Source organism: Myotis yumanensis, unplaced genomic scaffold, assembly GCF_028538775.1.
Source record: "Myotis yumanensis isolate MYYU_CA2020_CCGP unplaced genomic scaffold, mMyoYum1.0.hap1 SCAF_6, whole genome shotgun sequence".
NCBI classification, from domain to species: Eukaryota; Metazoa; Chordata; class Mammalia; order Chiroptera; family Vespertilionidae; genus Myotis; species Myotis yumanensis.
This window is the reverse complement of record NW_027223757.1, coordinates 9,458,584-9,477,397: the sequence shown is the minus strand read 5'-3', so window position 1 is coordinate 9,477,397 and position 18,814 is coordinate 9,458,584. Positions and strand designations below refer to the sequence as shown.

At 44.3% G+C, this 18,814-nt stretch overlaps 1 protein-coding gene across 1 annotated transcript; it reads left to right on the top strand.

Annotated features, from left to right (window-relative positions):
• Positions 1-785: 785 nt before the first annotated feature.
• IYD (iodotyrosine deiodinase) lies at positions 786-17,418 on the top strand. The gene is made up of 5 exons (XM_070417471.1): positions 786-993; positions 8,114-8,305; positions 10,628-10,787; positions 11,100-11,256; positions 13,083-17,418. The coding sequence occupies exons 1-5, from the start codon at positions 816-818 to the stop codon at positions 13,263-13,265; spliced, it is 870 nt and encodes a 289-aa protein (XP_070273572.1). The 5' UTR covers positions 786-815; the 3' UTR covers positions 13,266-17,418.
• Positions 17,419-18,814: the final 1,396 nt, after the last annotated feature.

Sequence of the window (18,814 nt, the reverse complement as noted above, 5' to 3'; positions counted from 1 at the left end):
GAACCAGGAAGAAGGTCCTCACCAGGAGGGAAGGCGGCTGCACCTTGATCTTGGACTTCAGCCTCCAGAACGCTAAGACATGAATTTCTGTTATTTAAGCCACCCAGGCTATGGTATTTCTGTTAGAGCAACCGAAATTAAGACTTTTTTAAAAGGCCCTACTTAAATTATTATAAATCAATCAAACTGTCACTTAAAGTTTTTGTATCACTTTTCCTGGACCACCATTTTCCTCTAATGCAAAATAAGAATTTCTTTACGTGTTGACACAGGCTTTATTATTATTTTTTTAAATATGAAAACCTCAGGGCAGTTTCAGGAACAATCTGTTTTAAAATGTAGATGATCAGGCCCCTCTCCTGGGAATTTTCTCTCAGCAGATCTGAGCTGGTGTCTGGAAATCGCCTCTGTTACAAAGGAGTTCTCCAGGCGATTCCTAGCTCCAGGCACATTGAAGACACAACACGCTCTCAGAGAAAACATCCAGGAGGAAGATGAATGTGGTCTACCGCTGCTGGCAGGATCTGGTGCCTGGACGTGTTCAGCGCAACCCTGGCAATCGTTGTCTAAGAATGCATTGATTGAGCACACAATTCAAAAAGGTGAATGCACTCGTGCATTACCAAACCCACAACACACCCCAACCCACTCAGCTGTGACCTTTGCTCCTTGGCAAGTGCTCAGAGCTGGAGTTCACTTGGTTCCTCCAGGCACGCCCCTCTCCCCCTCCTTCCCTCTCCTGGCATTCCGCCTCCCCTCTGTTGACTTAAATACCAGCGTGGGGAGGTGCGCACTCCATTCTCCGACTTGTGAGCATGTTTTCCCTCACTCCGGTCTTGATAGCAGTTGTCTGCGTTTTGATCGTGTGGATCTTTAAAAATGCGGATAGAGGCGTGGAGAGAAGGAAAGGGGAGGCGAGAGCCGGGTCCGAGGCTCGGCCCTGGGTGGATGCAGACCTGAAGGACAGCACTGACCTCCAGCAGGTGGAAGAAGGTAAAGCTCTGGGCCATGCTGTGTGGTGTTTTTGTGATGGGCGCATGCTGATAGCAGGTCAGCTACCTCTGTTACTAACAGACTCGTGAGTGACAGGGACAAGGTGCTCCTCTCAGGTGGTCAGCCTTTGCTTGCTGGCACTGACCCCCCTTTATTCCCAGATTCTGAGTAAAAAGCCAGGAGGGCTGACGTTTTCCTAGCTCCCACCTGCTGTGGTTGGTGAAACCTTTCTGAAGGGACACATCACAGGCTGGGGGCGACCGTGGGATTGGTGGTCAGGTGTTGGTCAAGGACTTTGAAATTTAAAAAGTGGCCTCGAAGTAGGGACTTGCTCCCGTTGACTGTGCCAGGCCCTGTGGGTTAGAGACAAAAGTGGCGGCTGTCCTCAGAGCTGAATGTCTTAGTCAGCAGACACGGCAATAAACAGGCACCAGAGGGTAATGAAGAGATGAACCAGGTGGAAATGATCATAAGCTGTTTGGAGAAGGCCTGGGGGTGTGGTGAGGAGTTAGCAAAAGGATGAACCAGGCTTGTCAAATTAGTAGGACATGATTGGCAAGGGTTAGGAGGCATCTCAGGTAAGAGGAGCAAAAAGAGCAAACCCCTGGGAAAGATGCTGAGAAGACGGGAGGACGGCGCTGATCTGGGGAAGGGTGAAATGAAGTGGGGTAGTGAGCGGGTGGTCAGGTCATGGCTGACCTGAGAAGGAAGAGGTGAATGGGCAGGCAGGCCTAAGCTGGCGGGTGGATATCCCCAGAGGGCTCCCTAGCTGCCAGAGGGATGTCTGACTGCCAGCTTAGGACCACTCCCCTGGGGAGCAGGCCTAAGCCGGCAGGTGGACATCTTCTGAGGAGTCTGGGCTACGAGAGGGCACAGGCCTGCCTGAGGGACCCAACCCCCCGAGTGCACGAATTTTTGTGCACCAGACCTCTAGTAATAATAATAATAAGCCTGGCTGGCGTGGTTCAGTAGTTGAGCATTGACCTTTGAACCAGAAGGTCACAGTTCGATTCCTAGTCAGGGCACATGCCTGGGTTGCAGGGTCAATCCCCAGTGTGGGGCGTGCTGGAAGCACCCAATCAATGGTTGTCTCTCATCATTGATGTTTCTATCTCTCTCTCCCTATCCCTTCCTCTCTGAAATCAATAAAACTATATTTAAAAAAATAATAATTACAAGTAGCACTTACGGGATCCAGTGTCACATTTTACATGAAGTGAATTAATTTAGTCTTCATAATAACATAGTGAAGTAGACACTGTTATTTCCCCCCATTTTGAAGATAAAGAAACTGAGACTCAAATATGCTAAGTCACTACCTGAGCAGCTAGTGTTCGAGTGAGGACCCAGCCAGTCTGGTTCCAGGGCCCAGGCACACAGCCAGTTTGCTAGGCTGCCTTTGCAATAGGAGAATGACCTAGAACAGAGGTGGCAGGAGATGGCCTGCAGGGTTAAAACTTCCCTGAGAGCTCAGAGGCAAAGTGCATGGAGGAAAGGCCACTGGATTTGAAGACCTAAGAGTTTATGGCAGTGGTTCTTAACCTTCTGGCCCTTTAAATACAGTTCCTCATGTTGTGACCCAACCATAAAATTATTTTCGTTGCTACTTCATAACTGTAATGTTGCTACTGTTATGAATCATAATGTAAATATCTGATATGCAGGATGGTCTTAGGCGACCCCAGTGAAAGGGTCGTTCGACCGCCAAAGGGGTCACGACCTACAGGTTGAGAACCGCTGGTTTATGGGATACGAAAGAGATTGATAAGGCTGGTGGGGAATCTGAGACCTGGGGGTGGGGGGGGGGGGAGAGGGACTGAAGGTTGGGGACACAGAGCAAAGCTCTATGGTCAGTTCTGGTTCTCTAACCTGATTATTCTTTCCCCCAATCCTCTACCTCTTCACTCTGTAGTCCTCCCACCAAGGAATGAATCTGATGCATAGTGGCCCCCTCAACAGCCATGTGCAGACACGCCCTGAGTGAAGAGTTCACAGTCTCTTGTTGAATTTTTTGTTGTTTACACAAGTGAGAACAACTGAGGTCACACAGGGGGTAGGGGAGAATTAATGTTTAAACTCAGTCTCCTCTGCCACCCAAGTCCCAGCTCCTAACCACTGGCTGGGGGACCGTGGTCTAAGAGAGGACCACTGCGGGCACTGCAGGTTTGGAAGGGGCATAATTGGAGAAGAGAAAGGGTTCCGTTACTGAAGAAACACAGAGGTGTTTGTGATGACAGCAAGTAGATACCAGCCAAAACCATTTTGAAAATTAGCAGTAAGAGACAAAGCAGTAAAATAAGTGTTGTAGGCATTCTAGTGGGAGTTAAGGATAGTATGGGTACCAATCCAACCCCGTCCAGCTCTGACCCGCAGAGAATTCCTAGTTCACATTCAGAGGCCAGGAATCAGTGTGTGTGTGGGCAGGGGGTGGGGGAATGGTGTCCTGCTAGTACTTTCAGTTCCCTATTTTTCTGTAGCTAAGATCTAAGGAGAAGTTGCAATGTTTATCTCAAAGTAAGAGCCTCAGAGTGCTCCCATAAAATGTCACAGACTCATGGAAGTTCCTGGAAATGAAAATAGAAAAAGGATAGTGTTGCTCTCGTCAAGGTTCTTCATCTGGGTGCCACAGACTCCCCACCCCCACCCACCCCTGTTGCTGCCCTTGAAATAGTCAGTCTAGACCGCAGCTAGGGAGGTAGCTGACTGAGAGGCCACGCAGGAGTCAGAGTGATGGTCGGGAAGAAGGCGTCCCCAGGACAGGTGTTGAGCCCTGAAGTCGCTCCCAACCTCACCTTCAGAATCTGACTACTGTGCTAGCCCATCTCCCTCTGCCTCATTACATTGCTCCTCGAGCTCCCAAAATTCACAGGGAGGCAACAAGGATGCCACGACACCAATTGGCCTGTAGATTCATAGCTTGAAAATATTTGGCCTTCTTGCCAAAATTTTGGAGTAGAATCAGGAAACACACAAGAAACTTCTGTAGAAATGCCATAAAAACCCCCCACGAAAACACTTCCATGTTAAGCATTAAAGGAGAGACGTGACCTGGAATTACTTGGCCATTAAACCTAATTACAGAGCAATTCTGTGTTCCTTGGCATTAAAGCAACGATAAAAGGTGAATTACTCCTGGTATCAAGAGCCAACCCCAAGTGTGGGAGCACAGGACGTATATTAAAAAGCAGACCATAATAGCACGCATTTGTTTTGGAAATGCATGGGCTTCACAGCTCAAATGACTCGCCAGGGTGACTGGGCTGGCCTAGGATGGAGGCAGGACAGCTGTGCAGTTTCCAGAGGTGGCTCTCTTTCCTCTTGGTGAGGACCACCTTCCTGGGGGCCCTCAGGAGGTCAAGGGGAAGGAGAGAGAATTGGTGCCTTTTGCATTTGTGTTGGTTCATGGCCTGGTGGTCACTGGGCACTGTCTCTGAGCCTGGCTCTTTCCCTCGGCGGGACGTAGACCTTCAGGCCTGGGAGAGGCTCCAGAAACAGCAACCCCCCTTCCCGCCCCCCCTCCCTGTCTTGCATCGCTCAGATTGCCCTGCAGGACAATCCAGCCAGCAGTTATTAGGCCAGTTCTTCATTCTGCTAGACTCGAGGGAGAGCACCTACCCTGGACTTTCGAAGCTGCAGAAATTGCCAAGTCATGCCCGTAAGCTGCCTTCCCGTTTCTATAAATGCTGGTTGAATGGATCTTAAGAGTTGTTAATTTACGTTTCAGTTCAGGAAGCATTTCATGGTCTTGCTCATTGACTGTGTACTGATTACAGAGGCCGCCAGACTTCCTAACAAATGGGGAAGGAAGTCTCATTGGTGTTGAAAGTCTTTATTGGCACATTTGAGGAAGTTCAGGGTTGGTGATGACGACATCTGGGTTTGATTCAGAATTTTTTGCTGAAAAGCTGATAGCTGATTGTCGCCATTCCCCCCTCTCCCCTACTTTCTTTTAACTTAGTAACTGGGCCTTCTCATTAAATGTGTATAGTCCGGGGCCAGACTGCCCTGGCTAGCAAAGTGTCAAAAGAAGTTTCTCACTAAGAGCTGTGAGCAAAGTGGAACCTGCTAGTATTGTAGCTGGGTTCTCAGTCCCTTTGGAGTCAGTCCCCCTTCATGGGAGTCCCCTCCTGCCTTACCCCTCCCCATCCCCATCTGCCTGGGAATGAAGTGTGTGGGAGCCAGTATCAGAGACGGTCAATCCTCTACCTGAACTCTACCTGGAATGTCCCAGACAGACCCTCAGGCCCTGGATCTCCTTGCTCTCTTCCCTCTGTTTCCATGGGTAATTCTCATCTTTATGTGAAGGCTCCCGAAGTGACATCTCGCCTCTTGGACATCTATTTTCTTGCTTTTCGAAAAATGTATCTTTACTGTTGAAAGTATTACAGATGTCCCATTTTTTCCTTCCCACTGACCCCTTCTAGTCCAGAACTGGTTCATGAGATCACCTGGCACTGAGCCTCAGGCCCATGGCCTCCTGATGTTTTTGTCAGTGATTTTCCTCCCCACTCACACCTACTTGCCTATGGAAATCATCCCTCCCCCCTTTTTTCAGTGATTTCTCCACCCACCAACCACTTACCCAATGTATTAGTTTGGGGCAGCCTTTTTTTCCTTCCAAAGGTCTTTTGATTCTTCATTTTGTAGATCTGCCTCTGGGCTTTTCTCCCCAAATTCTATTCCCCTCACTTTGTCAGGTGGAGTGCTCAGCTCCTTTTGCAAACAGTCACTCCTATGCTTGACCACAAGCCAGGGATACAGCAACACAGAGAAGCCATCAGAGGTTTAAAACTGTGTCTCCTCTTCTTCCCTCAACATTTTTGGGAGGGAAAGTGAACAACTCAGGGGGAGAGTTGTTCCTATACCGCTTGGAGTTGACTGGGCTTCAGGGGGTGGGGGGTGGTATTTTCCACTGATTGTAATATGCTCTTGGCTCAGAAGAGGAAGTACCCATGGCCAGTTTTGTTCACACTTTCAGTTCCCATTGATTGTTTCAAATTCTAAATCTTTCTTGAAAGCCTTGAAATTTTAAATATGAAACAGGAATGTTAAAAATTGGTTTTGTTGTTGTGCTTTGAAAAATAGCAACACGGCAAGGACTTCATCACTAAAGATCTAACCCACTTAAATTAGACCTTACCCACTTAAACTTTCACCCATTGAGAACATGCCTGTCTTCTCTCTTTCTTCAGATGTTCTAACCTCACAGTTCTTGTCACTTGATCCATGTTTGATTTCTTTGGTAATTAATTTCTATGGCCTTCTTATTTTTAAAAATTGTGAGATGTAATATACTTATTGAAAAAGTGTATAAGACATAAATGAATTGCTTAACAAATAATTTTAAAGCAAATATCCATATAATTATCACCTAGGTTAAGAAATAAAAAATTTTAGCACTCCATAAAACCCCCTATGTCCCTTTCTAGTAACAACCTCTTCCTGACCCTACAGAAATAGTTATTACTTTGAATGTATAGGAATTATTTCTTTGCTTTTATTTACAGATTTATTGCCTATGTATGCATTCCTAAATGATAGAATCATCATGTTAAAATTCTTTTGACTTGCTTCTTTTGCTTAACATTATACTTGTAAAATTCATCCAGGTTAGGCATGTGACCGAAGCCCATTCATTTTTCACATTCAGATAAAATGCTTTCATGTATATATTTAATTTCCAGAGGATATCACAATTTATTCACTCTGCTATTGATTAACATTTGCATACACATTTTAAATTGCTTTCTTAGAATTTCTTATAATTATTATTTATAATTTAATATACTGAAATATTAATATTATAATATGTAATGTAATGTTATATTATTTTATAATTTAATATTATAATAAATTTATAAAGTGACCCTTAATTTTAAAAAATGTGATATTGATATGCTTATGAGATGAATGGCATAACTTTTCTAGCCTTTTACTTTCAACCTCTCTAAATTCTTATGTTCTAGATGTGTTAAGAAAAAAAACAGGCCCAAATTGGAGTCACACATGCTAAGCTCCACATCACCAAACCTAATTACAGTTTCAGATCCCCCAGAATTGGAATCATAAACCAGTTGACCAGGAATCGCCTGATCGGCACTAGTGAGGTCATCTGCCTGATAGACCCTGCCATGTCCTAAAAGAATCTAACTTTGCAATTACCAATCCAGTTTTTTGCCTACAACAACTTCCTTGCTCCTGTTCCCTTCTGCCTACAAAAGTCTTTCGCTTTGTACAATTCCTCAGAGTAACTATGCTTTACACTTGAAACTCATAATATTGTATGTCAACTATACTTTCTAATAAAAAAACACAGTAGGGCTTAAACATGTAACTCATTGGCCTGTATCAGGAGCGTTTAGTCCACTGGTATTCGATGCAATTATTCTTGTTGCTGTTAGGATTTCAGTTATTCTTGTTAGTCTTCCTAAGGTGATATTTCCCCCTCTGACTGCTTTTAACATTTTATATTTTACCATAAAAGGTGTGGGTTTCTTTTTCTTCCACCGCTTGGAGTTGACTGGGCTTCTTCAGTATGTAGATTTGGTATTTTTCCTCATTTCTGGGAAGGTTCCAGACTATGAGACTCCCCATGTGTTGGGGCCTGAGCTTTGATTTCTGTCCCGCTTGATTCCTGGAAATCTGAAAATGGACATTGACATGTGTAGGGATTGACAAACACAATTAGGGAAAAGACAGCTCCCGTGATTCTTTACCTCTGTAGGTTCATATTTTCTCTTTAGTTTTAAACTAGGGATTTCTTACTATGTTGTCAACAATTTGGTGGTTTTAAAAGGACCTGTAACAATATTTTATTGAGTGATCTTAGTGGTTTTCAGCTGATGAGAGAGTGTTTCAAACTAGCTAGTTCACTATTAATAAAAAGTTGCACTCCTCATCTTTGTGTAGGGGAAATTTTTCTTTTTCTTGATTTATAACCAATCTGGAGTTTAAAGGATTGTCAAGATCAGAGGTCAAGATTCTGTAGATCTATACATCTCATTTTTTGTTGATGCTTTTGAGCTCATAAAGTTTTGAGCTTTATCTCCTTCTCCCAAGTGGCCACCTGATGACTAAGAGAGATCATTTAACTTGCTGCTTTTCTTGTTCTTATTTGCAGATGCTGATGAGTGGCAAGAGTCCGAGGAAAGTGTTGAACACATCCCATTCTCCCACACCCGGTATCCTGAGGAGGAAATGGTTACGAGATCCCAGGAATTTTATGAGCTTCTCAATAAGAGACGCTCAGTGAGATTCATAAGTAACGAGCAAGTCCCAATGGAAGTCATTGAGAATGTCATCAAAACAGCAGGTCTGTAGTCGCACACTGGGTGGTTGAGAATGTCAGCTGCATCACTGCGGTGACAATATTGAGCAATGTTGAAGCTCAAACACGGTGAAGGAAGCCTAGAGTGATAAGCTTACGAATAAAGTCTTACCCAGGTGCTGACGGACTGCCAGAAACATAATTATTTCCACTTTCTATAAACGTCTGACTATTATAAACTCCTTGGGAGCAGATGTGACAATAGTTCAAAACTTCTGAAATGACAGAACATTATGAACTTTCATTAAAAACAAAAATTTCTGAACACACTATTATACATTGGAAGATAAATATTTTTATTCCTCCCACCCCCCCTTAAAACACCGCACAGCCCTAACCTGTTTGGCTCAGTGGATAGAGCATCGGCCTGAGGACTAAAGGGTCCCAAGTTCAATTCCAGTCAAGGGCATGTACCTTGGTTGCAGGCACATCCCCAGTGGGGAGTGTGCAGGAGGCAGCTGATTGATGTTTCTCTCTCATCCATGTTTCTAACTCTCTATCCCTCTCCTTTCCTCTCTGTAAAAATCAATAAAAAAAACAAAACAAAACAAAAAAACACCACACACACACACACACACACACACACACACACCACATTTATTTCTCTTTTTGGAACCAAGTCTCTTCTATCATACTCCACAATGCTCTAACACTATATTCTGATGACCTACCAAATTTACTTGTGTGCATTTGGAAAATAAACCAAACAAGAAACACCTATTTTCAATGTAAATTGCTACCGCTTACAGAGAGAGAAAAAAGCAAACAACTACATGAGAACTACAAGAAAGTGGGAGGAGAAATAAGAGCAAGCCCCTTCTTTGAGAGTCTTCTGTGATTGGAGTTTTATTCATTGCAATTAAGAGTACAAATGCACTAAGTTGTTGAGTCCTTTATCTAACTAATAGCCATTAAATTGCGTCTGTGTATATTATCTGTATCTATATGTGTGTGTGTGTGCATGTGATGCTTAGATAAATTTGGTATAATTAAAAATATTAGGGATGAATTTATTTCTTAGGATAGTGACTCAAATATTTATTGGGCAGATAACATAGGTACAAACTGAACTGGAATTCCTCTGTGTAGAAATGTGTGCTTTATGTTTAGCTTCTGACTTGCTAAAGCATTTCACAACTTAATCATGCCCCCTCTACCATGAGGAGTCGTGGGTGGCAAACAAGGACGTCATCAAGGCTGGAGGCCTGAGCTCCTCTTATGTAGAGTTTATGCCATTAAATTACTCAGTAGGAAGAAAGGAATAGTTGCTTCTGAAATATCCCACCGGAGGGTCACTGTGGTCTAGGAACAGTGGGGCCATTTCTAGGACTGAGGGGTGATCAGATCCAGATCAGAAGCTGGCCCAGGCCATGGCTGGAATCTAAAAGGAAATGCAATCTCCTTGGGCACCGAGATACCGAGATGTACTATGAAGCTTTGTCAGGGTCCCTGGGATGATCAAGGTGTGGGCTGAGTGCTCCCGAAGCCTGTGAGAGGCAGAAGACACACTGATGTGTGCATTGAGCACCCAGGACCAAGAGTTCTTGTGTGTCCCAACGAAGCCACAAGCCCCAGAGTCCATACTCAGAGCTTTGGTGTTGGCACTAAACAATTTAGAGCAGCTGTGGGCAAACTACAGCCCGCGGGCCAGATCCAGCCCGTGGGCCAGATCCAGCCCGTTTGAAATGAATAAAACTAAAAAAAAAAAAAAAGACTGTACCCTTTTATGTAATGATGTTTACTTTGAATTTATATTAGTTCACACAAACACTCCATCCATGCTTTTGTTCCGGCCCTCCGGTCCAGTTTAAGAACCCATTGTGGCCCTCGAGTCAAAAAGTTTGCCCACCCCTGATTTAGAGTTCCATTGCCTTTGGAGGAGTGTTTTAAAAACGACTTAACCATTTACATTTTACCATAAACTTTATGACTTCATCCTTTTTCAAGGATATCAAAACAGATGACATTTTGGAGAATTTGGGCTATCAGAATCCCCACTCTGAGTTCCCTCTGTGGTCCTGATTCAGTTCCTAGGGACGTTTTTCCTCCCACTTAGTTCGAGAAGCAGTGCTAGGGCCCTCCAGCCCTAGACCCACTGGCCTTGATCTCAGCCAGTGGGTGCAGAACCTCCTACAGTGAGGCCGAATGAAAGGAGGCAGCAGCAACACACCAGGGGCTGCCGCCAAGCGCTCTGTTTGCCAGAAGAGGTAACTTCATTTTCAGCAAGTGTTGAATCGCTCTATTTATTCTCAATCCACAGTCTCACATTTCCCTGCAGTGTTAATTTCTGATTTTAATGGGGGACAGGAACAGCCCCCAGTGGGGCCCACACAGAGCCCTGGACCTTCGTGGTTGTGAAGGACCCGGACATGAAGCATCAGATCCGGGAGATCATTGAGGAGGAAGAGAAAATAAACTACTTGAAAAGGATGGGACAACGATGGGTCACAGACCTGAAGAAACTGAGGTACAAACGGTGGTGGGATGAGGGATGTTTGGTTTGACTTCTTACAATGAAACAACGATGGCGTCAGTTTCCCGGTTTTGGTTTAGGTGTTCAAATGTTTGAACCTACCTCTGTGAGGAATTATGGAAGTTAGGCCCGGTCTCACCACTGTATTGCCTTGAGCATATATAGCAGGTCTGGGTCAAATCTTAGCTTTGGTCTTCTCATTGCAAAACCTTGTTATTTGCAACATAAATAAGCGAAGTAGTGAAAAGAACAAAAAATCATAAGAGCAAATATTCTCTGAAATATCTTTCTTTTTCCCCCCTTCAGAACTAATTGGATTAAAGAGTACTTGGACACAGCTCCCATTTTGATTCTCATTTTCAAACAAGTACATGGTTTTACCACCAATGGCAAAAAGAAGGTCCACTACTACAACGAGATCAGTGTGTCCATCTCGTGTGGCATCCTCCTCGCCGCCCTGCAGGTAGGTCAGCCTCCCACCTGGCCCTGGAGAGAGAGGTGATGCTTGGGGGCCAAGCAGTGGCCTTATTCACAGAGGGCAGCTGAGTTTCTGGTTCAGGGACATTCTGAAATTGTTATTGTAAAGTTGAATTCCTGAGGGAGGTAACTCTGATGTGAAAACTGACTCTGGTTCAATGAGCTGGAATTCTTCCTGGAAATTCACCTGAAACATCATTGCAGGCTCAGAAGAAAGGCCCTTCTGTCTGCCTTCATCTGTGACATGTGAAGGTCAAGGGTGTTGGGAGACATGCACTTTCAGAGCCTGGAAGTTCAAGGGACTGGTTTCCTAGCTGTGTTTGCTGTTATCTGTGCTGATCAAATGCTTGAAAACTGTAAGGAGGACAATATCATTGAGCTTCTGAGAAGTTGAGTTTACATTGTATTGCATTAGAAACAAGTTCATGTACTTAAAAAAAGTCCATCTACCTAGTAGCTAGAGCAATACTAAGCATGAAGCAGAGTAGCTGAGGTATGCCTTTCACCTGAGTCAGTTCATTCCCTCAACAAATCCCCTCCGAGTTCCTTCTCTGTGACAGATCCTGGGAGGCCCCAGGAATAGTCGCCTCATGAATTGTGTGTTCTGGTGGGAATTGGGGTCTTGGGGTGGAGAGAGACAGTAAACCGGTAAACAAGTCAAGCAAACAAGACTATAAGAGTGAGTGATCATACTGCCAAGGAACAATAAGTCACTGTGGGCTTCTTCACTATCTCCAAGAAAAGTCTGCGCGTCAAAAACACCTCACAAAGTATGGTCATTGTTGCACAAAAGAGAAATAGATTACTTGAAAATTTGTCCTAAAGGAGCTGAAATCTTTTTTTTCCCCCCTCCTGATTCTGTATACTAATAAATAAAGGAATCACTGTGCCGCAGGGCACCTCCATCCATCTTTTTTTCCCTTTTAAATAGTTTTCTATTTTTCAATTATAGTTGATGTACAATATTAGATTAGTTTCGGGTGTCCTGGTAGAAGCGAGCTCAGATCACAAGTGGCCTCCAGGCCTTTGACTCAGCAGCCTTTTGCCACTTTAGTGTTGAGTTTGCTGCCCTCTAGCGTTCCATAGGCATCCTTCTGAGTGCAGGTCTTGATTTGCCAGGGAGGAAAGAGAAATCTCCCAAAGCCCCCATCTGGACAGATGGCATAGTGACGAGTTGTGCTGGACTCTCAAAGGCAGTTCCAGAACTTTCTGACTCAGGCTTGGCGGTGATTGGACAAGCAGGGGAGGTGGGCGTGGCGGGGGGCAATGGTGGAGAGGGCCAGCGGTGGAGAGGGCCAGCTGCGGAGGTGCCTTAAGGCTACACATGATTTTTATCAGCTGTTTATGATCTGGGGGGCTTGGGGAGAGGTTGATGGAGTATTTTCTCTGCCTCCCCCCCCTTGGCTGCTGGGTCCTCTCTCACTGGATGTGGGGTTATCAGCTGGGGGCAGTGCTCTGACCATGGTTGGATCATAGGAACCACTTGGTTTCTTGTCATTCCTTTAGTGTAGTTGGATTCCCCAAAATTCTTTCCATGAAATAACCATTCCTATTTCTTAAGCTTAAAGAAAGGTAAGACTGGCATTTTTCTTCTTCAAGAACCTTCCCACTGTTTGGTTAAAAGAAGGTGGGAGCTGGGGGGATTGAGGAGAGCAGGCAAGAGTCACCATACCCCTGTGCCTCTTTGCTGCCCAACGTCCGGGAACTGAAAGAACAAGCAGGTCTAACAGGGACTGGAATGTCCCCAGCCTTGAAGCAGAGCCGGACTTTGCCGCTGACGTCTCCATGTACTCTTTTCCTCTCCCGTTTTAGAACGCAGGCCTGGTGACGGTCACTACCACTCCTCTCAACTGTGGCCCCCGTCTGAGGGTGCTCCTGAGCCGCCCCACAAATGAGAAGCTGCTGATGCTGCTGCCCGTGGGGTACCCCAGCAAAGAGGCCACGGTGCCCGACCTGAAACGGAAACCCCTGGATCAGGTCATGGTGACTGTGTAGGCCGGAGACCAGCAGGGAGATGCTGGAGGGGATGTGGCTGCTCCCGTCTCCTGCTCCTCTGGGGTCTCTGGCTGCCCTTTATCTGAGTTTAAGTCCCCCAGCACTCCACGCCACGGGGGGCAGGGGGGCACTCTGTGTGCAGAAACCTTTCCACATTCTCCAGCACTCGGAGTCTGAGACCCCTGCTTCTGACAGTGTGATTCGGGGAATATAGAGTAAGATCAGCAGGTACGCTCTCTTCCATTTCTCACCCACTTTGGAAATGGATTACAATTTCACTAAAAACATGCTCTGGTGTTTAAGTGTTTTAAATTGTTCCAGAAAAGATCATGGCTGATTTTTTCTTTCTTTTACTTAAAAAAAAATCACATAAAAAGCACAGTCATCAGAAAATATAATGTAGTCGCAAGAATCCAGCTCTGTGATGATTCTTGAATTTAAACTTAGACGAATCAAATGGTCCTCTGCCCCTAGGGTTTCTGGTGGTTTTTAGGCAAAGAATGTGCTTTTTGAGATACTCTTTTACTGAATTTCATGAATATTCTGTCGGTTTTGAATAATTAACCATCGAAAAATTAAAATGTCACGCAGAGCAGAACAGTGCAGGCTTGAGTACAGAGGCTGGATCGGCAACTATCTGAACATATACGTGGTTAGTCGCCCTGTCTGTTGTTGGAGGGGTGTGTTGGAGCAGCTCACATCAGCATGTGGAAGCTGATTATTAAATATTCAGGAATTGGTGAGCCAGTTACTATGAAACCATTTGTTGCTTGAAAATGCCCACAGTGGGAGCATTTACACCACCATAATCAGCAGACACTACAAATCTCTTTTTTTTTCCTTAAAGAGAAATGTGTTCCATTCACAGCACTAACCATGGCTCCCTTCTTTTCTACTCCATCGCATAAAACACACTTATCCCTTCTCTTCAGATGGCAGTCAGGCTGCTCAGAGCTGATGGGGTCACGGGTGCTATGTTGGGAATGCCAGTCTTTCACCTGTCACCCCGTCTTCCCCTCCAGGGGGACTGTACTCCGAGGCACACTCATAGATCAAATAGCTGTTCATCAGACAACTCTACCCTCCTCTTTATCCCCTTCTACTGTGCCCTCCCTCAACTTTCTTTTTTCCCACTCAGTTCCCTCAGGATGACCTTTCCTGCCTCTTTTCATTCTGCTTGTGAGTCACATGACTCAAGAAAAGCCCAAGTATCATTGTTGAGAGTCAGAGCTGGTGACAACTCTGTGTCAGAGAAAAGGGAGAGTTTTGCCCTCTGACATATAATTAGAAATTACAAGTACCCAAGCCCTCCACCTCCGAAGTCCTTTGAAGTACCCAGAAGTCTCTTTTAGAATCTCCCAAATCTTCCATCCCTATCTTCATTTTCCTTTAAACATGCTTTCCCCCAAGTCTACACATTTTAATAAATACAAACTTTCCTACATTCTATTTCTATTCTTTTTGTTAAAAAAAAAATCATTAGTTTTGTGATAGGCATTTGTCCTGTACTCTTTATTGTAAATGAGCTTGGCTCAAAGTACATATGGCTATTAGACCTAGGTGGGCTGGAATGGGAATCTAACCACTGTACTTCATAGTGTATTTAATGGGAAAAAGACACTATTAGTTCCAAATATCAGGATAATAAACACGCTTTGGCATCACAGTGCAAAAAATTGAAGTTAAATAAACTTCTATTTCTTATGGTTAGAAACTATTTGTGCCCAGGGAGCTCTTTGGTAGTTTTAGTTCACTGTGCTCAGGTGGGCTGAGAACTTGCCCTTTGGGGTATGGAGTGTAGAGGGAATCTGGCCGGTGGGGGCGGTCTGCGTACAGTCATTCAAGTACAAGGCCACATGGGAGGAAAGAAAAGTCCAGAGTGCGCAGGAGTTAGGGGCCCTCGAGGAAAAGAGTGCAAAGGGCTGGCCACCCTCCAGATCACCAAGGCCGGAAACAGCCCTGATTTGTCAGATGCTGAGCAGAGGTACAGACACGGATTTGGGACGTGCTGCAGCCAGCTTTCTCTCTGGGGGATGGAATTAAAACTAATGCGGTCCCCAGAGCACAGCACAGATGGACCTGATTCAAGTTTTTCTTCTGGCATTCGCCAGTTGGAGGCTGTGGAAAACAATCTTTTAAAGCCTCATTTTCTTCATCTATAAAATGAGGATACATGTAGCACTTATCTCAGAGTTCCTGAGGCGATTGAATATGATGATTCACCTTGCTCAGTGGTTGGCAAACTCATTAGTCAAATACCAACAGAGCCAAATATCTACAGTACAACGATTGAAATTTCTTTTGAGAGCCAAATTTTTTAAACTTAAACTATATAGGTAGGTACATTGTTATTAACTTAATTAGGGTACTCCTAAGGCTTAGGAAGAGTCACACTCAAGGGGCCAAAGAGCCGCATGTGGCTTGCGAGCACAGTTTGCCGACCACTGACCTAGCTTATGGTGGTGAACACGGTAAGCTTTCAGGGTTGGCTCCTGATATTATGGTTAGTACTGTTGTTGCTACTATTGATACTTGTCATGTTTTAGTCCACACTTATCTACACACAGTGATGAGTCTAAAACAGATGCTGCTCCAGCTCTGCTGCCCGGTGCCCTCACTCCCACACCAGGAAGGCTGGGCAGCCTGGCCGGTGTGGCTCAGTGGTTGAGCATGGACCTATGAACCAGGAGGTCACAGTTCGATTTCTGGTCAGGGCACCTGCTGCGGTTGCAGGCTCCATCCCCAGGAGGGGGCGTGCAGGAGGCAGCCAATCGATGACTCTCTCTCATCACTGATGTTTCTCTCTCTCTCTCTCCCTCTCCCTTCTTCTCTGAAATCAATAAAAATATTTTCTTTAAGAAAAAAGGAAGGCTGGACAGTCCAACAGGAGGCCATTGTCTACCTGCTAGAGAGGTGACTACAGAGAACGGAGGTGGGGATGGTAAGGAGATTCCCCGCACCCCAGTAGAGAGAAGGGGCTGATGCATCTGAGCCTGAGGCAGATTAGCTAATGAACAGGATGTCCCCGGCAGGCAACACTGGAGGGTGAACAGCAGCACCTGGAGCCAAGATCCTGCCAAGTCAAATACAGTAGTTGTGAGGAAATGGGAGATGCTATCATCCTATTTGGGGAATTCATAACAAGTCCCAAGGAAGGGGAATGGTTTATGTCATTATCATGACTTTAGAGTCATGGCATGGGGCCAATTGTTCAGGATTAAATCCAACAGCCTTAACGTTCCCTTAGAGCAGCATGGAAATATGCTAGCAATGTCTGCAGAGCACCAAGAGCATAGAAGCCAATGAAGTAATAACCGAAGTGAGCTCACTTGGGTGGAGCTGCTGATTTTCATCTCTTCTAATAATTAAAAAATACAGAAGAATAGTGAAGAGGAGACTGGAATTAAGGTTCTAAAATCAAAGCCCAAGGAAGGATGTCCTCTGTTGTCATAGTGACCACAGAAAGGGTCAGGGCGCTCACATGCCTTCTGACTCTGCTCCTAAGGGACCTCAGCTTATCTGAGATGTTCACCATATTGTGGTCATGAGTTCCTGACCCAGTAACTCTGACTCTCTTGAGGTAAAAAATCTGCTCCCTGGTTGAGTAAGTGACTTTCTGCATCTGGGAATGTTTAGAATTAAATATGGCGATGATTAAATAAATCAGACCCGTAATATTGGTACTTTCATGTTGAGCTTAGGAATAATCTTGCGTGTGTTTCTTATTGAAGTGATTCTTTAAGTGGAAATGTATGACTCTGATTTAAAACGTGAAATTGATTTTAAGTTGGAAGATGTAAGAAAACTTGACTGAGCTCCTTAATAGTTTTAGGATACATTCATGATATTTGTAAGTTTAACTTATTAGATTTAGAAGAGATGTTTAAATATCTGAGAACATTTTGGCTTAATTGGTTGTAAACTTGCCAGGTCAATTATTTGAAGTGTTAAACCAGAAACTCAACTATTATTAAGTCTATATAAGCAATTTAAAATGTCTAAGAGATTTTAATAAGTGATGTGTGTAAATGAGAATGATGGTTTAAGGGAGTTTAGCCTACGCAACTTGAGTTCATTAAATATTAATCATAATGATTTGTTTTATTTTATTTAAATTTACTAGATTTATAAATATAGTAATAAAACATGTGTATTAGGTTAAATTGCTTTTGGCCGAAAGTAACAAACAAGCAACACCCCCTCCCCCCCAAATATAATGGACTAAATAAATAGGGGGTTATTTTCCCTCATAATGACAAGTTTGGATGCCAGGCCATTGGTTCCACAAAATCTGCCAAGATCTCAGTGTTCCCTTGGTCTTTCTTTGTGACCACAAAATGCTGCTATAGCTCCACCCATCACCACCAAGCACAGTGCTTGAAATATAACAGGCACTCAATAAATATTGGTGAAAGAATTTATGCAAAAACTTTAGATAGATCATAAAGTTTTAGAATGCAAGATCTGAACGGGACCTGGGAGTCTGTGTTTCTCACAAGCACTCCAGGTGATTCCACTGACAGAGAAGTCTGGTGAATTCAGAAAGCATTCTCTGGCGATCTCATTCATCTCAGGGCTCTAAGTATTTGTCATCCCACAGGGCCTCCCAGGTCTATTCCTTCAGCAGTGATCCCTCCCTTAAATTGCAAATGCTTGCACCCAACTGTTTTCTAAGAACCTAGATATGCATTAGGCATCTCAACGGTTACAAGTACTTAGGTGTCCTTGTCCTCCCTTGCCTTGACCCTCAATTTGTTCTTTTGTGGATGCAGCCCAACACCTAGAAAGCACCTTAAATTTCTACCGTTCTCTTATCTCCAGCACCCAAATCCACCAGCACGTCTTACTGACTTGACCTCTGAACAGTGCCTCTGGGAAGGGAGCATGGAGAACCCATGTGAACATGAAGTTCATGCTGCCTGCTGGCATGAATAATAAAATCCCTTGCTCTGATCCAGATGTCTTGTGTCTCCTGCCAGCTCCCACAAAAATGGCAGGCTACCTTGCTAGCTTGCAGGCAATGTACAACCTCAGACCCTTCACAATTCCTGACATTTTGCATTAAAATTTCTCTCTACCTGTAATGCTCCTCCCCCAGATGTTGTTGTGGCTGGCTCCTTCATGTCATTCATGTTTTCAGCTCAACTGCTACCTGTCTGAGAAGCTTTCTTTGACCACTCAATCCAAATAGCCCCATGCCAGCCACTCTCGATCACATCATAGCACATATCAACCCTTAATAAAGTAAAAAAAATTTCAAGGCACCATTTAAAATACACACACATTCTAAAGAACATTACAGTAAATAGCTATGTATTCACAACTGAGGTTAAGATAAAGAACATTATCAGTACAGCTGATGACCCATATTCCAAATTCTTCCTTCCCTCTGTAGAGGACAGCACCAACCCAAATTTGGCGTTATTCATTCCTATTCATTAAAAAAAATACCGCTGCTGCTCAATAATATATAATGTTATTTTGCATATTTTAACTTTACGTAGATAACATTACACTTCACATGTTTTCTGCTCCATGCTGCTTTAAGC

What these genes read in the sequence shown, in the direction of transcription:
- IYD (XM_070417471.1), top strand. Translation starts at nt 816, where the DNA reads ATGTTTTCCCTCACTCCGGTCTTGATAGCAGTTGTCTGCGTTTTGATC. An exon ending in CCTCCAGCAGGTGGAAGAAG is followed by an intron (nt 994 to 8,113) that starts GTAAAGCTCTGG and finishes TCTTATTTGCAG; the next exon opens with ATGCTGATGAGTGGCAAGAG. An exon ending in GAATGTCATCAAAACAGCAG is followed by an intron (nt 8,306 to 10,627) that starts GTCTGTAGTCGC and finishes AATGGGGGACAG; the next exon opens with GAACAGCCCCCAGTGGGGCC.